At 49.5% G+C, this 22770-nt stretch overlaps 1 protein-coding gene and 1 non-coding gene across 2 annotated transcripts in view; one reads left to right on the top strand and one right to left on the bottom strand.

The window, feature by feature from the left end:
• The window catches only part of LOC100680281, a 37684-nt gene that overhangs the window by 9574 nt on the left and 5340 nt on the right, over positions 1-22770 (bottom strand). The window contains exon 2 of the mRNA XM_003425282.4: positions 9091-9403. Within this exon, the coding sequence (XP_003425330.1) occupies positions 9091-9208 (118 nt within the window). The 5' untranslated portion in view covers positions 9209-9403. The remainder of the gene's footprint in view (positions 1-9090; positions 9404-22770) is intronic.
• TRNAM-CAU lies at positions 7544-7615 on the top strand. The gene has a single exon. It is a non-coding gene; the product is annotated as a tRNA-Met (tRNA).

Consider the following 22770-nt stretch of genomic DNA (forward strand, 5'->3'; position numbering starts at 1 on the left):
TTTCGCTGATCGGCCCGATTATTACGCGTATAGACGAGGGAAAATTATAGTGATTTACCATTTTCTACAATAGCGTGTTCTCTGCCGGTCGCGCTGATTGCTTATAACGAACGAGAAATTGTTAATAAACTAAAAGCGTTGATTTTTTGTTACCGAGAAAAATGTAGCGAATTGAAATCCCAACGAAATTTCACACACGCACGCGTTTCTAATGAAACCAATCAATTATACTCGCTCGCGCATCTTCCTCGGTATCTTTCCCTTTTGTACATCCCACGGCGGAACGCACACAGCCGTAGATTTTCCGAGCTTTCTCTCTCGTTTTGTTTCTATATCTCCCTCCATTTAACCGCTTCCGATCGCCGCCGTCTGATGGTAATCCGATTCCGCGCAGACGTTCTCGTTATATCCTCTGCTCCTTTGTGCTATACCCCGTCGGCCATTAAAAAACACGTCGAACGGTCTCTCTCTCTCTCTCTCTCTCTCTCTCGCTCTCTCTACGCGTCTTTCGCGCTTTGCTTCTTTTGCCCCGCACTCGCTCTATCTCTCTAATTGGTTCGATATCCAATATCGCGTGTCTTATACGGATGTTTTGCCGGCTTTTATTCGCTAGGAAAACACGAGAGATTTTTGAGCTAAACCTCGCTCTAAAAAGTACTGGGGGAGGCGCCTCTATATTATAATCTCGTCGTAAAACATGCGAGCTGCTAGTCCGCTACTAGTAGAACAGCGCGGGTGAATTTCGCTCTACAGCTGATAAGGGTTTGAGAAGGAAATTCCTCAAAGTTATATCCTTCTTTTGAAAATCTAACGAGACCACTTTCTCTTCCCTGATAATCCGCGAAATATACACATCGAGGATTCTCGAGAACTCAAATGAAAAGAAGTGGGCGTAAGAAAGCGAATAAAATTTCGAATCTGCATTCCTTTGCGGTTGATTCCACCGATAACAGCCCCTTATGAAAGCTCCTTCTCCAGTCAAAGAAAAACGTCTCACTCGGAGATGATTGGCAGTACAGTACACCAACCGGCGCCGCTGGTCAATAAAGAGCTCGCAGTCTCTTCCCTCCTTCCTCTCCGAATAACCAAACACAGAGTGAGAGAGAGAGAGAGAGCCGACAGATATATAGCATCACCGTGGCGGCGGCGTATACAAGAGTCGACGCGAAGAGCGGCCGGCTGACTAATTAATTGGCATCGATGCGGCCAATTTGATTGAAGCGCTGTCGGCCGCTTCCGTACACCGGCTAATGGATACGAGAGAACAGGCGAGCGGACAGAGATCTCTCTCTCTCTCTCTCTCTCTCTCTCTCTCTCTCTCTCTCTTTCTGCGGTAGCGTTTAGAGGCATAATATCGAATTTGCGGAGCGAAGAAGACGCGGGATATGCCGCACTCGATCTATGTCCACGGGTTTGACGATTCGACACGAGTGCGCACGTCACACTCGACGGAGATGCGTATGCACGCGTGTGGTTTTTTTTTAAGTTACTGATACGTTCGAGAGCCGCGTGATTATTGAAGTTTTTCCGATCCCTCTCGCTGCGATCCTGTAATTATAAACCATAAGCGTCGACAGTCTGTCAATGCGATAGAAGTTTTCTTAGATTTTCGAGCGGAGACCGTCAATTGGAGACGATGAGGTCGACGAGAGTCGGCATATCAATGATGCAGCGTAATTAGCTAAAACGATAGCTCTCTCTCTCTCTCTCTCTCTCTCTCGAAAACTCGCGACAACTCAGCTCTGGCGCAGAGGCCTTTCGCTCGCTCTCTCGAAACTTCATTACACACAATACACTGTCGAGGCGACGCTGCGAAATATTCGTCGCCCGCAGCGTATTGCGAAATTCCTGGGGACAGCGCAAGACACACACAAAGGACGAGTTATGCAGTGTTCGGGGGTGGGCCAGAGCAGTAGCAGCCGTTTCGCGGTTTCGAAACGCTTGATTTAATGAAAATTATTATCATTGCGCTCTCTCTCTCTCTCTCACACTGTTTACCCCGGGCTCTCTCGCTCAAGTATCCTCGGAATGGAGCCCCGCAAGTTACACACCGCGCGTCGCGCTTCAATTTCGAAAATCGAACATGCCGCGCTCGTTGATTAAATTTCGCGACAACACCACCGCGCGGGCTCTTTCTTTCTTTCTTTCACTCGCTCTATCTCTCTGTGTGCACAGTGCTTTTTTGCCGAAAGAATCGCGTTCCATTTCCCGCCCCTCCTCTTTCGGACTGACGCGTGCGCGTCGGCTATACTCCGATGGGAGACTGCACCAGCCGCTGCATCAGTCTTTCGAATGGGAATTGCGGCCGGTTTTTTCCTCTGCGGTTCGGCTCCAATAAAGTTCAGCGAGAGCGTTTCATCCGCGCGTGTATTTTTAATCCTCTCTCCCATACGGCAGCTGCATAAGCGCGCGCATGATTGTTAAATAATAACGCATTCCGATAATTTATATTCACTTGGCGCTCTGACTGAGCGTTACATTATTCGAGCGTCAATTTCATTACGAAATCCGATAAAACAATCCGTCGACGCAACAGCGCAGCATCGGCAGCTGGCCCCGGAAATCCTGCCTCCCTTGCGCGCCGCGGGCGTTTAAAATCTCGCGCCGATTTTTCCGCGCGCGCGCGTTTTACAGAGCGAGAGGAGAAAATCGCTCTCGTAGCCGGGCAACCGTTAACCTCGTTTCCGACAAAGTGATGCCGCCCGTCTTCTCCCCGCCCCCGCGCCTCTCTCCCAAAAAGCCTGTATACGCGCGACAAAAAAATCGTCGCGCCTAATTCCCTTATCTCTCTCTCTCTCTCTCGTTGGATGCATAATGCAGTGCGCGGATGACGCGCGTTAATTGGATTGTCCGCGTAGAGAGCGGAGCACAACACACGGCGAGCTTTATCGCGTCCCGTCGGCGACTAAGCGCAAATGACGTCCTTGATCGCACGGCGCAGGGAAGGTCGCGTATATAGTTCGGGGAAGACGGCGTTAACCGGCTTTAAACAATTTTCCAAGTAGATTGAACAACAACTTGATTATGCGCGCGCGTCTGCAGCGCGAAAGCGAGAGTCGCGGCGATAGCTTACGGAGAGTCTGATGAGGCCGATAGGAGTTACTCGTAGACGCGTTGTTATACAGTCTGAACCATCTACCAAGTTTAACTCGGGACTTTTCGGAGCTTCGCGTATTTTTCGACGATTACGTTGCGAAAATGTGCCCCGCTGAAGCGTGAATTTTGCAATAGGCTCGCGACGCAGCCTTTGTACCGAAAATTCAGCTTTTACCTACTGGGCAACATCAAAGCCTGTTCATCAAGGATTTAATTACTCATTTAATTACGCGCGATTTTGAACGCGCGTCATTCGTTTAATCGAGTATTTACATAATTCGCGTTTCGCGAGAGCACGTGCTAGCTGCCGCGCCAGAGTGAGATATTTAGAATGATTTAAACGTTGGCCCCCCAGTCGTTTCCACTGGGTGTTTACCTGGCTGTATGAATATTTCGCTATAGCGGGAGAATCACGCGTGCTCGTGAATCTCGCAATAAAGGGCTGTTTAAAAAAGCGAACGCCTCTATCGTAAACCGTGACTTTATAACGCGTTGGAACATTTCTTGAGATGCTGAACACGCGCATCTCTCGACGGAGTCGCACCGAATTCAAAAAGCCGTAGAAAAAAGGAGCGTAACTGGATAAGGCCAATTATATACCCTCGATAATCACAATGATACCCCCGGCGACAGTCGATAAAAATCTTGCGAACCTCCCCTGCAAAGACCAGTCGCTCAACAATCCGTTATGCCATTGTCGTGCATATAGCTTTATATCTAATTTGCAAGATATACAATTAGCGCGAAAGTACGTCTGGATTAGAGGCCTCGGCTCTCTCCTTCTCCCGGCTAGAGTTTCTCTCTCGGATAGGCGTGTGCGTATCGCGCGGAGCAGGTGGTACACGCAGAAAGAGAGGAGCGAGAGCCGCGCGGAAGAACAAAGGCCGGCCGAAACAAACCTCGATAAAAGGGAGTTGACAAAACGGGGCCCCCGGAAAGTACGCGACGGCTTTCCGCGGCCGGACTCTCGGCTGGGGAGCCTCAAAACTCGTAACTGCGTTTGCCAAACTTATGGCCGAGTCGGCTGGAAATTATTTCCGAGAATAAATAACCCCCGAGCGCGCGCCTCGCTGTTGTTGTTTCTAGTGCTGCTGTCTTCTCTCTGCGCTACTCGCTGTCTGGGGGATTTCGAGTGTTTATTGCGCTCGCTATCGGTTTAATCGCACGCGAGTAACGAGTGTTGGGATTCGTTTTACTCGACCAACGAATTCGTTCTTTCTCTCTCTCTCTCTCTCTCTCTCTCTCTCTCTCTCTCTCTCACTGCAGCGCTATGATGGATTATTTCGCCGGCTGTACAACGTACACGTCACAGAAAAGCTCGATATCCTGAAATATACTCGCGGCGAATTTAATTAACGTGATTGATAAGTTAATTGCGAGAGCCCTTTAATGAAACATCTCCGGTGCAGGTCGACCGACTAAAAACATCGTCACTGGAATTTCTCATCGCATATTTAACGTATATGAAAACAAGAGAGAGAGAGAGAGATGGCATCACGACCACACGTGAACCCGTCGTCGCATGAATCTCCATTTTCCGCGCATATGTATAGAGCGCGCGGCCGGCCCTCTTACAACGTCTGCTTTCCATTCGGGCTTCCTCCCTCTCTCTCTCTCTATCTATCTCATTTTCGGGGGAAACGAATTTCAGGGATTACCGCGTGCGTGCTGCAGTCGTGTCGTAAAACAGCGGGAGTGAAGCAAAAGAAAAAAAGGTTGAAAGGAGAGAGCTTTCTTGAAATTTATTTCGAAAATTCCGCCGACTTTCCCTCGATGATCCTGACCAGATACGCACCGCGCGCGCGTGAAGTGTCGACGCCAACACACTTCTCTCTCTCTCTCTCTCTCTCTCTCTCTCTCTCTCTCTCTCTCTCTCTCTCTCTCTCTCGATAACAGCTCTCCAGACCAGATGGCCCTCCGTGGTTATATTGACGGGCAATCATCGGCTGCCCTTTTTTTTTCCAAGTTTTTCCTCGGCTCGTGTTTTTTTTTTCACGACTCCGCGTTCTTGGGAACGTCCTCGCGCGCGGGAGAAAGTCGGCCGAGTGTTTGCTCTGTTAATTAAATAACGCGCGCTTTTGTCCTCGGTGCGTTTTTCGTGTTTGCCCGCGAGTGCAGGTATATGTGCTACCATGCTTGGGAAATTTTCTACGGCTGTTTGACTCGTCGAGCTCTCGTTATTACTCAATTTTCGTGACGAAAAATCTTTGCGTCCTATTAGCTTTTCTCTTGAGTTATTAAAAAGGCCTTAACGCCCTGCAGCGGACTGCTCGGTCCGGAATACCGGGCGGGACATACGCGCGTAGGGAAAAAAGAAGCAAGGGGAACAAAAGTCGCAGTAGGCGCTAAGTATAGGGTACGCATAGAAAGTCGCCTTTGCATGATGACGTCCCGGCATCGAGTGTCGTAATAGCCGGGCTCGGACAGCCGATCTTCATTCGAGATCAGGCGTGATTCGAAGGATGGATTTAACGCCGGTGCTTCGGCCCTTAGCAGTAACTGCCCAAAGTTCTAGCATACCTCATTTTGCGTGTTTTTCCGTCATCTTTAAGCCTATGTAGGTTAGATCAACGAGAAAACGTGCCAAGGCATCGAGTAGACCCCATAAGCGAACCCCAGAAATTCGCGATTTTCAGGGTCGTATACGAGCCGATGTTTCGTCCCTTAGCAGAGCAACTGCCTGGAGTTTTTAAGATTTTTTTTCATTGAACGTCGCGTTTATCACCATTAACAAGATACCCCTTTTCGGCTACTCTGAGGAAAAAAAAGAGGAAGCCTCCTCGCGCGAACGATCTCCTTAAAACGTTTTCTCGCCACCGATTATCCCGAAGATAATCCACGGGTATTCAAGGGCGCTGGAAAAGTGCCTCACCCCCGGTACAGCAATAATACATAACGACCCGTGGAGCTAGGTCTAATTTACAATTATCTCGCGTCCAATTCGCCGGCTAATTATTACTCGTTAGAGCAGGCGCTGCGCCAGGCACTTACAAACGCCGCTAACTATATTCCCCTTCTCCACCTCCTTTTCCCCTCTCACATGCGCGCACTGCCTACTGAATTATGGAAATTGCTTCTCGCGGCCCGCTTATTAGGACGATCAACATTCGGATTTTCCCGCGCGTACAACGCGCCGAGCTCTTTTGTGCTGAGCAGCAGTCTCGAGTCTCGCGCGCCTATTTTTCTTTTTCGCGGTTAATCAGCGCTAGGAGAGGAGAACCAGCTGTAATTTCCGCGGATCTTTTGTTTCCGAACAATGTAGCGGCGGCCATATGACTTTGTTCTTTTGCCGCGCTATGTTTTTTTTTTATCTGGCGCAATGACGCGTACGTAGCTGCTGTATGAAATTGTCGAGGTATTTTTAGTGCCTCTCGCGTGTATATACGCGGAAAGTTATTCTTCAGCTTTATAAAAACTGCGCACTTTGTCACTCGTCTGTTATTAGCGTAGCTATAAAAATCAAATTTACGAACGTCGATAAAAGCGAGGGAACCGTACAGTTTCACGGCCTCCTTAAAGGATTCTTTATGTAATGACCCGCTATTCGCTTCCGAACTCGTATAATACCGCGCGACTCTTTATCTGCATATCCGCGAGTATCTCTCACTACCGCCAGCTAGTGGAACCTAGAAATTGATAATATTTCACGTAGTCACGCAGCTGCATTGAAAATTATCAAAACTCTCCATTCACTGCCCAGGAGCTCACCAATCACGTCCCATTCAAACTGTCCAAAAAGAAGCTCAATTTTTTTCGCCTCCGAGCGCGATAAATTTCACGCCGCCGCGAGAAAGGCCCATTCCGCGCGTATACCGACGCATGCATCAAAGGTGAGCTGCTGCAGCTTCGTATTGAAAAGCAATCAGACTGTCGCGCGCGTTGCGAGGCTAATTATATATACTCGCTGTGTGCGTTTCGCGCGGCGCGACTTTCAAATGTTAATGCGCGCAATTTTAAATCGGACTTTTTCCCGCCGCGCACGCGCGAGAGAGAACGACTGAATTAAGAATGGAAATCCTGACGGAGGTGTATATTAAGATTGTGATTATCGTCGGCGTTTATCATCTGCGTGCGAGGGATTTCAAGGATTCTTTTTGCTGCCGGTTGTAGCCTATTCAATGCGTGGGAATGTGAAGGGGCCTGCCTTACCGACCGGTTGGCTGATTAGCATAATAATGAATACTTTCTAAAAATTAAATTCCGAGTTGTTGAACTCACAGTTGTTGAAACGCCTTCCCGCATCTTGATTGTAGATAAGTGAAACAAAATTATCATATCAGCGCGTAATTGAAAGATTCCACTATCGGAACCGAAGATAAGCTCCATCCCCTTACGTAACGCGATTAGAAAATTGTCGACGATCGTCTAGCCCGAAAATTGCGTCAGACCGAGACAGTACCGTGTATCGCCCGATTCTAGTGCGACTCTAACGTCGGCCTTCGACAAGAGCAGAGTGGCGCAGTGGAAGCGTGCTGGGCCCATAACCCAGAGGTCCGTGGATCGAAACCACGCTCTGCTAAGTGGTCAATTTTTTTTTCGACAATTTTCATTTTAGTCTCCACACCGACCACTAGCGTGATTGAATTTTTCAATTTGCATTAAATCTCGTTGAATTTTTCAGCGATTCCAAGCGCTATCTGAATCCCCGATCGCGCGCGTTTTTTAAAATTCACAAAAGTTTTTAATACGCAGCTGGTACATCGAGAGTTGAATTTAACGTTGTATGAGTCATCTCGAATCACTGATTTAACCGAATTTAGCGAGATCGCGGCTAATTACTTTTCAGCGGCCGAAATCCACTTATCTTAATTACTTCGCGTTCGACGACTGATTCGAGCGCGCGACGAGCCCGGGATTCGTATAACGATCGAGCTCATCGTGTATTCGAATAAATTAGCGCGGGTCACTTTTTTAGATCCGCACGATGGTTAATCAAGCTCGGGCCCCGCCGCGAGCCAAGCACAATGAAGATTTTCGAATTTTCAAAGCGCGCGCACAACACTCGTTTAATTAAATCTCGCAGCTCCCGATGGCTTTGTCGCAGTTTAATTAAGGCGCGTAAAAAATAAATACACAAAACGCCTCGACGTCGCGAGAGCAAATATTTCCTAAATAATTCTCGGGCGGCAGCTTCCGTCGCCTGATGCTGCGGCAGATCAAAGAAACTTGTATTCCTCGAATCTGCAATTCTGATGTCAAACGTCGCGCGCAGAGACAGAGGGAAAGATAGATTCCCTTTGTAAAATTCGACCGATATCGCGTAGACGACGCGTCTCTGCTGCGTTAAAAACTCTCTTTGACAGCGTTGAAAACATTTGCATCGAGAGAGCCCAACTGATTTCGCCTCCATATTCGGCGTCTTAATTAGAGACGAATTAACATTGTCCGCTTAAACAATTCCGTGTGTGCGTCGCGAGAACGATTATAACCCGGATAAAAATTCGCCCTAATCCACACGAGCAAAAGCAACAAGCTCTCTCGAGCGCGAACTGGAGCAGCGCGCGCCAATAAAACTCGCCCGTCCGCGGGACAAGTTTGCGCGGAAAATTAAAAGCGACTCTCCCTCGGCGCGTTTATGAGTCAGCTCGCTCGCGGTCGCGGGGAAAATGATCAGTCGTCGGCCAACAACGGAACTGTCCTCTGTACGTCTACTCTCCACGGGTATAACTATCCGCGAGCGGTGCGTATATATACGCCGGGCAACGCATGAATATTCATGGATCTGCGCGCGGGCGAAGGAAAATAGGCGCCGCTGGCTCTAGCCCACTCGAAATAATTAATCAGACAAGCTGCATGCAAGGACACGAAAACGTGCGCGCGAGCTTCTCGTTACCCGATCCGCTGTGTGTACACTGGAAGACGGAATGAGGGGGATACAGTGCGCCGCGAAACTGAGAGACAGGGGAGGCTGCTCCGCGTAACTGGATTCCTCAGCGGAGAGATTTTCACTCGTCAACTTAATAAGACAGCTGCGTTAAATAGAATCACACTCACCTTTGGTCTCGACGAAGGCCTCGGCGAGATTAGCGAGGTCGAGGAGGCCGAGCAGCAGCAGCGCGAGGACGAGGAAGCTCCTTGGCCAGCAGCTGTAGCATCGGCCAAGCCATCTCATCTTTGTTATTCCAAACGAGCCCGAAGCTCGCGCAGTCCAGTTGCCTCTTCTCTCACGTCTCTCTCATATTTCTCGCGCTCGCCCGGGGCTATACACCAGGCACGAGACACGCGTCGCTGCTGCACAGAAAGAGGGAGAGAAGGCTGACGAGGACTGTACGTCGCGGAGGGTGCTTATCACCTGGCCAGATAACACCTGCAACACAAACGCATACACACACGCACACGCGAGCGTTAGAAGCGGGTATAAGCTGTATACAGTCGCGGTACACGTTCAGCAGACTCTTTCGCGTAATTAACCGAGCGACTCTTGCCGCGGCTGCGCTGCAGTCGGTACTTACGTGCAACGTCCCTGTACTCCTCGGGGGGTGAGCTTGCGCTGCTATTCTCTGTCGAGGGCTTTTCCGCGCGCACGTTTATCCCTCGGAAACGCGGAAGCTGCTTCTTCTGCTTTCTTCTTTTTTATTTTGTGCGGTCGAGAAGAAGACGCGGGAGTCGCGCGCGGTATTTCGGAGTGTGTAATATGCTTTGGGGATTGTTGTTCCGCGAGCTTTTGTGCGCCGCTGCTTTCTTTTTTCTCGCTTCCGCGGTATGTCGTCTTTATACGAGTTTGAGGGGACCCGCCTGGGGATTTTAGATGATTAAAAGATGCGCGCGTTGTTCAGCGGGTACTTTTTAATTATTATTAAAGTGCGCTTATTTTGCTGTTTTTCTGCGATTTTACCCGCGTGTTTTGATTTTACGCGCGTGACGGGGCGTAAACTGTGCGGTGCACAGGCCTGATTGACGTCTGTTGTGTACACGCATGAAGAATTTCGCTCGCATGTATACGTACACAGATCGCCGCCGGAGAGAGAGAGAGAGAGAGAGAGAGAGAGAGAGAGAGAGAGAGAAAGAAGTCGACTCCTTTGAAGCGTGAGAATCCGATCGAAGCCAGAGATATTTTTTCCTCCCCCTCCCCCGCAATCGAACTCTCGGTTTATTCAATTTTATGTCCGGTTTGTCTTCTCTCGCGATCATTAAAACTTTCGACGTCGCGAGCCGGCAGAGAAGTTGAAAACTCGAGGGAATATTCGTATATTAAACTGTAGTAGCGCTTGAGCTTTCGTTTATTGTTTGATACGGGAGTTTTAACGAACGATTCGAATCTCCGTCACATTCCCAACTTTACAGCTTGTCCATACGGAATTGCCGGCGAGAAAGATTCCAGATCGTCGCGAGGGCAAATATTTATCGTCCGATGCTCGCTTGCGCGCTTGGTGAAATAGCAATGGAGCCGAGATGAAACGTAGATTTTGTTTGCACTGATAACAATTTACCGGCCCCGGGGCATGAGGTACGGCGCGAACTTTGAATTTAATTTACGACGCCGCGGCTTCTAATTACACCCGGCCCAGATGTACCTCTTGCGAAAACAAACGAGATAGCTGTATAGCGATTCTTTAATGCGAAATCGAAGGTAAACAATTCGCGCTCTATTGTGCACTTATGGGGAAGGAAAAAATAGCGATGCAGCTTCTTCGCTCGAGTGCAGCGAGATCAAAATTTAGAGCAGCTCTCAGCGGCGCGCGAGCGAGAGCTTCGAGTGCCTCTCCCCTCATTAGTTCGAGTACAGCACGCGATTCTCTCACAGCTGTCGTCTCTCTCTCTCTCTCCCCCCCCCCCCCACCCCGTTTTCAGTCGATCCTCTCCTCTCGCTCGCGCCTCTGTGTATTAAAGAACGTCAAACCGATAGGCCATTAACGCGTCGCGATAATTTCGCGATCGACGGCTCCGAAGTGTATTATAATACGTATAAATGTGCTCCGACTGAATAATTGCCGTCGTAAACGATCTCTCCGCTTTATGGATTTCCTCGCGGGCGCGCGCGAAGATGAGAAATGCAAATTCAGGTGCGTGTGCAAGGGAAAAGGCAGCGGATGTATGGTAATGCCGCCAAGGGAGGGCTTTACGCGCGTTGTCTGAATTTCGAAAAACAGACGGGCATCGGTTTTATTTCGCTTTTTAATGGCTCGTTCCGCGCGAGACGTGGACGAAATTCCGATCTCTTCTTTTTATAAAAGACTTGGGAAAATCTTAGCGCGCGTAAGCCTCCATTGATCTTTTTCCCGTGAGGCGCCGCCTAATCCCCCGAACTCCCTAACGACACTATCATCCCCGATAAATAATTCATGGCCAAACTAAAATGAAGAAGAAGAAGAAGAAGAAGAAGAAGCCTGGCTCGGTCGGTGAAAAACTAGTTTAAAGACGCGAATCCCGGAGAAATCAAACGTCGCGCGCGAATAACAAAGGAAAACTCCGTCCCGCAGCGGATATATCCCCGGAAATCCTCGGCGCTTTCGCTGGCTCTCGAGTTTCTCCAAGGAAGCCGATGCAGGCCGGGGCCGTTTAGGGAAACAGGTCACGGCCGACGCGCGGCTTTAAAAACTTCCCGGGGGTTAGGATACACCCTCTCTGCCTCTCGGGGGGATATAATCAGGCCGCGTTTTTTACTCCCCGTGACCACTGCTGCGCTCGCGATACATATACACTGCGCTCTTTCACCTGGGCGAGTGTGTGCTATTTTACTGGGGGCAGCGCTTTTCGCCCCTTTTTACTACTTCCTTCCTGAGTGATGCTGGCCTACTTGGCTACGAGACTGGAATTTTTGTGGGTTATCTTCTTCCTCTTTTGGGTACGAAGTTTTTTGCACTGCTGCAATTCATCTCGTTCTCCCCGCGACCCCGTGATTAAAATGACGGACGCGTATAGGTATAGTAGTAGCGAATCTCGAGGAGAATAAGGAAATTAATCGGGCCGCCGATCGAGCGTGAAATTCGCGACATGTATAGGAAATAGCGATCGTCGCGTCGTCGTATTTTCGTCTGGGACCGCGTCTATCTTTTAATTTATCTGACCGGACCGGAGGGAAGAGAGCTTTTGACAGTCCCGCGGAAGATAAGAGAGAAATCCCGGCCGGCGCTCATATCGCGCGCTGAAAAGCTCGCGTAATTCAGTCTCGAGATTAAAGACGCCGGCGACGAAAAAAGAGAGAGAGAGAGAGAGAGACTGGGATATAGCGCCGGAGAGGACGCGCATCGAGATGCTTCAATAGGGAGCTCCTTTCTCCGCGATGGGACACGGCCCCCGATGAAAGCTACTGCGAGGAGACGAGAAAAGTTGAGAGAGAGAGAGAGAGAGAGAGTGATGCCGTGTTCTTTGTGCGACTGGGGTTTACGTCCTTACTTCTTTTTTTTTTCAATTTTCCACGCGCGTCTATCTCTCCCTGAAGTGCTCCAATTTTTCTTCATTGGCGTGTTGCGGGGAGAAAAATTAATTTCGGAGCCAAAGTTTCCGTTGCGATGGAGTTATTAAACTGCGCATTAAAATGCGATGGGCGTCGTGAGGAAATCTGGCAGTAGCTCGAACGGATGAGGAGGCGAAAAAGCGAGAGAAGAATAGCCGAAGAAGAGGAATTAAAAGAGGCGCAAAAGGACGGAACGTAAATACGCTACACACAGCTGCAGTAGCAGCCGTGTTCTATTCCGAAGGGACTGCGGAGATCGAGAAAACGAAAGACAAAGCTCGATCCCAATTCCAGCCAGGCTGCAGTGGGGGTAAGTGGATAAAAAGCCGAATAAGAAAAGTTGGCGCGCGCGCGCGCGCGAGAGAGAGAGAGAGAGAGAAGCTCCTGTCTATAATACGCACACACACACACAGAGAGAAAGCGAAGAGTCGGATAATTTTAGCAGCAATTACCGAATCCAATTGGGAGTTGAATGGACGAAAACGACCTTAGACTTTGGACAGAGAGAAGAAGAAGAAGAAGAAGCCTTGCTAGAGAGAGAGAGAGAGAGAGAGTGAGACAGTGGTCGGCGAATTAGACGCGATTCAATCGTAGAAAACTCGCGGGGGTGGGGGGTCGCGAAGGAAAATTCTCCGGCGAAACTTCCTTTGCTGTCGCGCAAGAAAGCGCGGCATAGAGCTCGGACCCTTTTTTTCGGCGATGGATTGGCTTTCGGCCTTTTCACCGGGCTGCTCCGTCTCGTATCTTTTTGCGCTTGTCAGGGATAATTGCTCGCGTCTCCGGGAGCTTTCGCAGACGCTGCGCTGTACCTATAAACGTCGTTCGTTTTGAAAGTTCTTCTCCGTATGTATACGTGAGCGTGGAGGGTTCTCTCTCGTGGATGCTAATGGCTACGAATTCATCCGAGCGATGCGTCTTTCTTATGCTTCCGCTCCTTGACACATCGTCCAATAACGTCGTCTCTTTCCCGAAAATTTCCTCCGACGATATAATCCGCGAGGAATCGAGCTGATAAGCCGCATTACAATGCGCGCGCACCCCCCGATGCTCAGGCACGAGAAACACGAAAGATTACTTAAGGAGTCCGAAGGAACAAAAAAAAAAAAAAAATCAAGCGCCATAAATTCGGCGTATTACTTTCGTCGCCCCCTCCGCGGAATTCTCTCTCAGGCTATAATACTCGAGAGTTTGGCAACCGTAGACAAGCCGTGAATCATAACTGCTCCTCTCTTCCGTCGCCGAGGAAGAGCGAGAGGGCGGCTTTACAACCGATGCATATAACGCAGAAAGAGAGAGAGAGAGAGAGTGAGAGAGAGCAATATGGACGCTATTTTTCTTGAAAGCTTAAGGCAATTTTGTCGCATCCTTTTGCCTGCTCGCTGCTCGGATTTATCACTCGCGGCTCTTTTCTCTCCGCGAAATACGTCTCGCTTTTGCTGAATAATTTCCCCACGTTATAATACTAAACTTGGAAGAATCGCTGCGCGCCGACTCGATTACCCCCGGTTGAGAATCTATCTATCCCTCTCTCTTCTCAAGTATTTATAGCGCTAGTATTAACAACAAACCAAGCGCGTCACTTTGACACTTCCAAAATCGAATCTACTGAATAAACCCGCGAGTAAATTAGATAGCCGATTATTCCAGCGCGCTCGCGCGATGAATAATGAATTTCACGCGCGTAAACGTCATCCCCCCTCGATCCAGGCGCTCTAGGTGGGCCCTGATTAATCGCGATTTCGTTTATCCCCACAAAGACCGTCGTATCTCCGTCATTTTTCGCCTCGCGCGCAATTAACGATCACGAGTGGGATAAAAAATGTCACGGCGCTGTGTATCCCTCTCGAGAATCCGCTTCGGCGATAAATCTCGACCGGGCGAACATTATACGCATAAGCCACTTCGGGCCGGGCATTGTTGGAATTAAACGCGCCTTGTGTACGAAGTGTAGTGTACACGGAGGAAAGTCAAAGCAGAGGGTGAAGCTGCAAAGTCAATAGAAATATGAGTAAATACACGCGGGATCGGCTGAGAGAAGCTGAATGGGCTAGAAGAAGGGAGAGACGGACCCACGGCGCGGAAAAAAAGGACCGGGACGCACAAAGGCGGTAGTATAGGGCCCGTATGCTGTCCTGCTGGAAACGATCCGAGGGACGATATTTATGCTTCGCGTCGCTTGAATTATCGCGGCAGTTTTGCTGTATCCGGGAAAGCCTCGCGGCTTATTTTTCAGCGTCGTATTGGCCCCGTGTAATCGATGCTGGAGAGAGGGAGAGCGGAACGCATTTTTCCCCGTGTAACCGAGAGAGCGTCGCTCCTCGATAATAATACACTGCGTCTCTGTCGCTGGATTATTTTGTTTCTCGGATTTTCCGCTGCACCGGGGATCGATGCGCTTCGTGTTTTCCGACGCACGACAAGACTATACGCGTGGCCTGTTTTTCTTGGATTTTTGTTCCCCGCGTATACATCGGTCGAAGCACACAACGCACAATTTCCGCGAATTTTCATGCCGACTGTGTATGCCGAGTCCGTGGCGGTAATTCACGGCGTTATTCGGAATTTATCGGGGGCAATTGAAGCGATTTTCGCGAGCGACTGCTGTTGCAGAGAGAAAAATTTCGCGCCACCGCCGGCTCTCATTTTTCAGCGGATCGCGATGCAATTCGTGGAAAAGTGTCGGCATATTTCTTCCCGCGAATCTGCTTTAAAGTTCAGTTTTCCGAGCCGGCGCCTCTGACCCTCTCACTTTTTATGGCGATTTCGAATGGGTGCGCGCGAGAGCGATTTTTAATTTTTACACACGAGACGCGTTATCGCTCACGCACTATCTCTCCTCCTTGAGGATCGAGGCACCACTTTGACGGGAAAAAAATCAGCCGCAAAAATCAGTCACGTGGATCTCGAGAGGCTGCGGCGTCGCCGCGACGTCGGATAATCCGACTGCTGCAGCTCTCTCGTCTACGGCTAGGGAAAAACTCTCCGAGTTTTTGCTATGCGCTGCGGAGAAGCCCCGGGAAATTTTCCCTCATTTCGCGGCGCTTTCCCTTTGCCGCAAAAACGGATGGCTATATAGGTATTCGGAACCTAGCTCTTTGTATAGCTATATACCTCATCATATTCGGATGTAAAAAGAGCGTATATAATCAATCATTATTATCCGTCCGTCTGCATCGATCTCAACGCGACAATTATAGCCTCGGCTTTTCTCTTTCTCCGTGATGTATATATCTGCTCTTCTTTTCAGTCTCCTCGACCTGTATAGCTATATATACGTATATACAGTCTACTTCTTCCTCAGCGGGAGTATTATCCGATTCGCCCGAGAGAGAGAGAGAGAGAGAGAGAGAGAGAGAGATCGTCTTTTGAACGCTACTCGGGGTTTCGCTCTCAGCGTCCTATGTATATAGCTATATACACAGCCGGGGCTCGCCGGGGAATTTGGAGAAAGACGCATTGGCCAGGAGACAGGTGGGTGAAAGAGAGTCGCGGAAGAATAACTGCCAGATTATTAGATAAAATGCTTTCTTTCTCGGACCGCTGAGGCATGGCCCTGCAGCTCTTTATCGCGGCTCTAAATTCCGGATCCGTGTATATATATATGATACTCGCGCGCCTTTTGTAACCAAATATTTATATACACATCAGCGCGCGTAAATACACATAGAATAAGAACGATCCGTAACACGCGAGCTTGGGGCTAAAAAATTAGCATAGCCTAATGAACAAAAACCCGCGCAACGATAAAACAATTATTAATGACAGCAAAACCCGAGCTCTCGCGCGTGAAAATGTGCTTACAGCAGCCGAGCTTTATCTTAAAAACCTTGCGCGAGAGAAGGGCTGCTGCTGCTTTGTCGCGTCGCGCGCGCTACGACGACAAAGAGATAAAGTAGCGAGAGACGAGAGAGAGAGAGGAGAAGGGAAAGGGTCTCCGCGGGCAAAAAGATTCAGCTCGCGGCTAATTGACGGAAAAACGCCCGACGAAAGCGGAAAACAATTGCCCGAGCGATGTATATACGTATAGACGCGCGGTAATGGCTCTGATGCGGGCGAGACTCGCGCAGAGTATGGTGTTATGAGGGAAAAGCGCCGATGCTGCTGCTTCGAGTGCTTCGAGATGTATGCGAATTTGTATTCATGCGCGAGCGTGCATTATGCATGTGTGCGTGTATGTATGGTAGTTTTGCGCGCTCGGATTCGCACGAGAGAGAGAGACGCTTATGAATTTTCAAGGAGCTGCAGCGCGAGATGCTCGACGAGGGCGCAAAAAACCCGCCTAATAGGGTATGAGGAATTTTTGCGTCGTCTTCCTCTACTATCGCCTTCTTATATATTCGACAAAAAAAAAGAACGCTCGAATAACATTACGCTGCGAGTGTATTATACGCAATCAACTAGCGAGAGAGAGAGAGAGAGAGTCGTGAAAAATTGTGTATCGTCCAACGGAAACAGCGCAGCTCGCTCGAAAACGCATTAATTACAATAGGTTAGCATGGGAAATTCCGCGGGATGCAAATCCCCCGCGTCAAGGGCCACATATATACGTATACAGACAGTGAATAAAACCGGCGCTTGCCTACACGCGTCGCCCCGCACTACGTCTGCAAATAAAACAAAGGCGGTGGAAAATATGGGAGAGCTATAGTATAGAGTTGGAGGTAATAATAAATCGAGAGAGAGAGAGAGAGGAATCTCCCGTTTAGGGTGTGTACTTCAGCAGGTGGACTTGATAGAGCGATTCCTTGATACGCATCTTGTCGGGGCATTGTTTAGGACACACACGCGGGTGAATAAAACATGCCATCTCTCTCTCTCTCTTTCTTGGGCTGCTGATAAATATTTAGCTCTCGACTCGCTGGTCATTATTAATTCTCCGGGAGAAAAATCTCTCGCGTGTGTTACACGATTTTTTTCTCTCCTCTCGCTCGAGAAAATCATTATTTTTCTTATCGCTCACGGTCCTACACTCCTGCGTCCGTGTAAATTTTTATCTCTTCTGCGAGGTATACGTGTTCGCGATATAGCGAGATGAAGGATCGCTTTGGAAGCTGCAGTTCCGATGCAGCGCGATTGAATTAATTATTCCAAGGACGAAGAGTGTAACGAGCTTAGTCCCGGGGGCTCTCGCGGGGCTGCGCTCATTAAACGGAATAAATTTCCTTGCTCTAAAACTCTTCAATTATCCGGCCCCGGTCGGGGTGTACACATCGCGGGCTATCGTATACTTCACTAAAATTAACGGACCCTGATGCACTCTGGGCGCAAAAGTGAGCATTACGCAGTAGTAGTCGCCGCGGACAAAGGCCCGGCTAACGATCACGAAGTGTAAATAATTCATGCGTTATATTCCCAAAAATTCATAAGTCCGTACGCCAGAAGGATGGGCGGAGAGAAGCGCGTCGGGAGAGCGAAAAAAATAGATTGACCCGGTCGGGCAATAAAAATCGCTCCTGTCACTCCCCTCGACGTGTATACCGCGCTGCTAACAGATTTCCCCCCGCGACGTATGGACAGGGAAACGTGTACGCTTCTCCCCCCCCCCCCCCCACACACACACGCGCGGTCATTGAATATTCATCGTCGGCGCAAAAATGGGCCAGGGCGTTATTGGGTATATCTTGGCGTTTAGGGGGGCGACTCTATATGTACGAAATGATCTTTAGTATAGGGAAATTTTGTGTACACATACAGCTGGTATATGGCTGAGCGTAAATATCGTAGATGATATTTGGCTTAGACGCGCGAACGACGGCTTTGTCCAGCTGGATGACTTCTGAATGGCTTTGCACTGGATTATAATAGTGCCGCGGCGCGCGAGCGCTAGTTTGAGCCAATGATTGACTTGGAAGTGCGCGCTCACAATAGCCGAGGCTTATCGGGGCACCTGCTCTACGCTCGCCCTAATTGTTTGCTAATCGCTAAATCACTTTTCGATCCTCTCCATTGTCCGCTTTTTATTCACTGTCCGTGCAGCGATGTACAGTCGTTACACGTCCACCGTAAACAACGAAAAAAGGAATCGCTCTTTTTTTTTGTCATGTTAATGTAACAAAGTATGCGTACCCGCGGCGATGCATATCCATTGTGTTTGAGCTTTCATGCTTCCGCGGAAACTGCAGCGCGTCACTCGATCATCCTCGCGTCGATTGTCAGCGATAGGCCGAAAGTACGCGACCCGCATTATTCCGCGGATCGTCGATAATTCTACCAGACGCTCTCGCGGAAAAGCCGCGCACGTATTCCCCCTATAGTGTATGACAGCGGTAGCTCAGGCCCATCTGCTCCGGGCTTTACTCTCGCATCGCGACATCGTGATTGTTTTTCCTCTCTCTCTCTCTTCTGCGCCTCCATTATGTATCGAAGCGATTGTAATGGCTCTTCGTTGTCGTCGTCGCTAGGGGGAGATTAGCGGCACCACCGCCGTCTGTGCTTTGATACGATGATCTAGTTACTCGAGTGCGCGCTGGATCGCCTTTTGCGCCGGTATATACCGCTGTCGTACATAGCAGCTACGCTCGGGATTAGAGCTGAATTAGCGGATTAGGAGCCGAAGGGATGGTTATTAAGCTCTTCTCTCTCTCTCTCTCTCTCTCTCTCTACTCGCGAATTTGATTTGCTCGAGTTTGCCGCAGAAGTCTCTCGAACGATGCACAGAGTCGCGCTATTCTCTAACGCGCGGCCGTAAAAAACTCGATCACCATTCGGAAAGTCCAAAGCGACGAAAAAAAATCTCCGACCCGCCGCGCCGCGAGTTCTAGGACTGTCGTTCCGAGATAATCCGAGAGAGCGGCTTATATTCTCGTTCCGAATAATAAAGGACTCAATTTCGCATTAGTCCCCGGAAATCGCGCGCCGCGCAGGCCTGCAACTTTCAATGCCGCCGGGAGATTCATTCATACTCGAGCTTTCTCGTAATTAATCGAATTAGGCGCTCTGCGTGAGTGTGGAGATTCGGGAAACAATCGTAAAATGCTATACCGGGATTTATTTTCGACGGAAGCTTCCATTAGCTTTTTTTACCGAGCGGAGATTGCGCTTTTGAGGGATTAGAAAGGCTCCATTGAAATACTCCGAGCGGATATGCGATCGAATGGTACGCATGACAAATCGTCGACGATCGATTCGTTAAATCGTTGTTAAAAGCCGCCGGGCACGCGGTTCGTCTTAATTGAGTGCCGACTGATTTATCGTTTGTTTATACCGTCGCATAAAGCGCTATTAGCCGGCAGTAAAACTCTTAATTTTAACCATCCGAGATTCTCCTCCGGGAGAGCATAACGCGCGCGTCGACGTTGTAAGGGTACAACCGAGCGGTAAACACAGAGACTCGAGAGTTAAAAGCGTTTCGCTCTACCGCGCGTAACTAAGTATATAAGCTTTAATTTATGTCCCGAGCTGTCGCGTTGAATTTTTCAGCGATCACAGCAGAGCGGCAGCAGATCTACTTCTCGCTTTAACTATTCAGCGATGGGTTTCTCGATGTCTCGCGCCACTTAGAGAGCAGTAGTCTGCCGCATCAATGTTTCACCGAGATTCGACTGTTTTCCTTTGCTCCCCGCACAAAGCGGTTTGGAGGGCTCTCTTAATTCCACGCGCTATACACACATCGATCGGCCAATCGTCTGCAGAGGCGCGTAAAACTAAAATACCGGGAGAGCACTTCAGAGCGTGTGTATCACTTCCGCGCGTCTCGACTGCACGAAAGCCAAAGTAACCGCGTCCGGAGCAGCATCAGACGACGACGTCGACGCGCCGAGTCAGGTGTGTAGCGTCACACATCTGTACAGCCGGCGGCAAAACGATCGAGAGTTCCCCGCGTCGCTCTATTTCGGGCGATTGTTAAGTGCCCTGCTCTCTCTCTCTCTCTCTCTTGGCTGTCGAGCGACGCGTTGCGGCTTTACGCGCGCGAGCAGAAGTCGAGAGATGCATCTCGTTCGGTTTTAGCTCTATTAGCTCGATGCTGCGTGGGGGGGGGGGGGGGGTGAGAGGAGACACGGAACGGCACTCGATGCTTGTATACGAGCGATTGACACCCGGCGCCATAGTCGGTTTCGGATTTTTCATCATCGGATACTTATACTCCTCATAACGGCGCGGAGGGAATTAGCATAAAACGAAATGCAAATACGGGGCGGTGTAACGCTCTAATTATATGCAACTCAAAAAGCAAGCGTTGCCGGAACGAAAGTATACATTCGAAACTCCCCCGACTGCGGCCCTCGAGCGGACACAGCTCAGCGCGGCGGATAATTAATCGTTGACATTAAACACGCCGTCATCGGAATCAACAGGGAAATTCGCGTAAATATACACAGAGGAGGCGCAGAATCCAGCTCTAAAAAGCAAGCGCTCGCGCGCAGGGATATCTCGAAAAACAGGAACCGCAACGCCGCGGCAATCAACATAAAAGCTGCGGAAATATTTAGCCGCGTCCGGCCCTCTCTCTCTAAATTATCATCGCGCGTATGTACAGCGGAGAGAGGCATCATCGACAATTAGTTAATTAAAGGGGCCCCGGTGTGGATTACCGCGTTTTGGGTATAATAGAACCTACGCGTCAGCGGCTATGTATATATAACACGCGAGCCCTCTGTCCTTTCAGAGCTACTCGGACACACACGTGCGCAGCGGGCGAAATCCGCTTCGCAGCCGATAAATCAGGCTCGCGTAATTAGATGCAACGACGTCGAGGCGAAATCTCGCCCGCTCGCGCGAAAGGCAGCCGCTTTCCTCGTGTCTCTGTCTCCCGAGGGATATCGGCCTACGAATTTACGAGCTCGACTGCAGTACGCAAAGTTTCGGCCCGGCGAAAATCATCGAGTTTTCGAGCTGAAACAAACGCGCGTGACATGATCATTCGAGGATCGCAGCTCTCTCGTGCGGCGCAGCTTTCAATTAGTCAATGAGCCGATTGATCTTTGGCTGGAATCGCTTTGATCTTGGCTCTGAATAGACCCCCCCCCCTCTCTCTCTCTCTCTCTCCAATAGGCGATGATGCCATTGAATCGACGGCCTCTCTGTGTGTGCTGTATACTCGAAATCCGCCGATACACAAGGAAAATAGCGCGAGGATCAATCGCTTTTCGAATTTCCCGCGCTTCGTCGCAGAGCTGTACCAATCTATCGCGAATTATTTAAGCTCTGGCGAGAGTTTCACGCGCAGGTGTCCGGAATAATTGAAACTTTCTGGCTGCGATATATTCGACTTCGATGTAGTTGGGATTAAGTTGAGGCGACGAATATATATAATGCATGCGCTTCGGATATAGTCTGTTGTATGCATTTATAATTTCACAGCTGCGATCAATGCACAGCCTTCTAGTAAAATCTTACATCTATTTTAATCGAAACGAAAACCGCTCCGAAATCCAATGGTTTCCCGTTTTTACAACTCCGAGACTGCAATTTGTTCAGTACAGTATAACGTCCGTTCGGAAGCATCTGCGCGATATAGGAACAAAGTTGGAATTTCAGCGCGCTGCATGTACATCTCGGACACGCGCGTAAAAGAAGCGAGGAGCGGCGGATCTCGCGAATATAAAAGTAGCCGGAGTCGTTGGGGGCTTTTACAACTCTTATTTCATCCGCCATTCAAGTCCACGTCATTTCGGACCCGAACGCGGCCGCTCTCAGTCTACAAGACGTAAAGAGCTCCGGGAGAGACGGAAAAGTAATAAGATTACGCGAAATTAAAGCTATGCAGCGCCGGCGACACCTAGAACGAAACAGTCGGAAACAAAAAAAAAAAAAAAAAAAAAAAAAAAAAGAGGAAGAAAGAGACGACCGCGTCGCTCGCGCTAATCAAAGCGCGCGTTCCGGCGATTAAACGGGCGGCGATTTTTCCTCCCCGGTCGTTTACCTCGGCTGAAATAAAGCAAAATAGGACACGGCAGAGAGAAGGAATGCTATATGCGCAGACGTAGTGAGCGAAGCGCAACCGATGCATCAGAGCCGAAAGGATTTTCACGTGGAATCGAGTTAGCCCGTGTGCGATGAATCGGCGTATATGCGAGCGAGGAAAGTTTGGCGGGTGTGTGATTGAAGGGGTATACACGCGAGTACTCGGATTTTTCTCGCCGAGCATCACGTTATTATAGCCGATGTGTACTTAAAAACAATAAGCGTTTACCGCGCGCAACTCTCCCGGGCGGCCCGTAAATCAACTCGCGCGCTCCGGCCGCCCTTCTCGCTTTCTCTCGCGTGTAATATCCGCGAATTTTCCCTCTACTATACTAGGAACGCTTTTTACTCCGAAATCTATCTCGCGGCCGGTA

The sequence above is a fragment of the Nasonia vitripennis genome, chromosome 5, assembly GCF_009193385.2.
Source record: "Nasonia vitripennis strain AsymCx chromosome 5, Nvit_psr_1.1, whole genome shotgun sequence".
In the NCBI taxonomy this organism is placed as follows: Eukaryota; Metazoa; Arthropoda; class Insecta; order Hymenoptera; family Pteromalidae; genus Nasonia; species Nasonia vitripennis.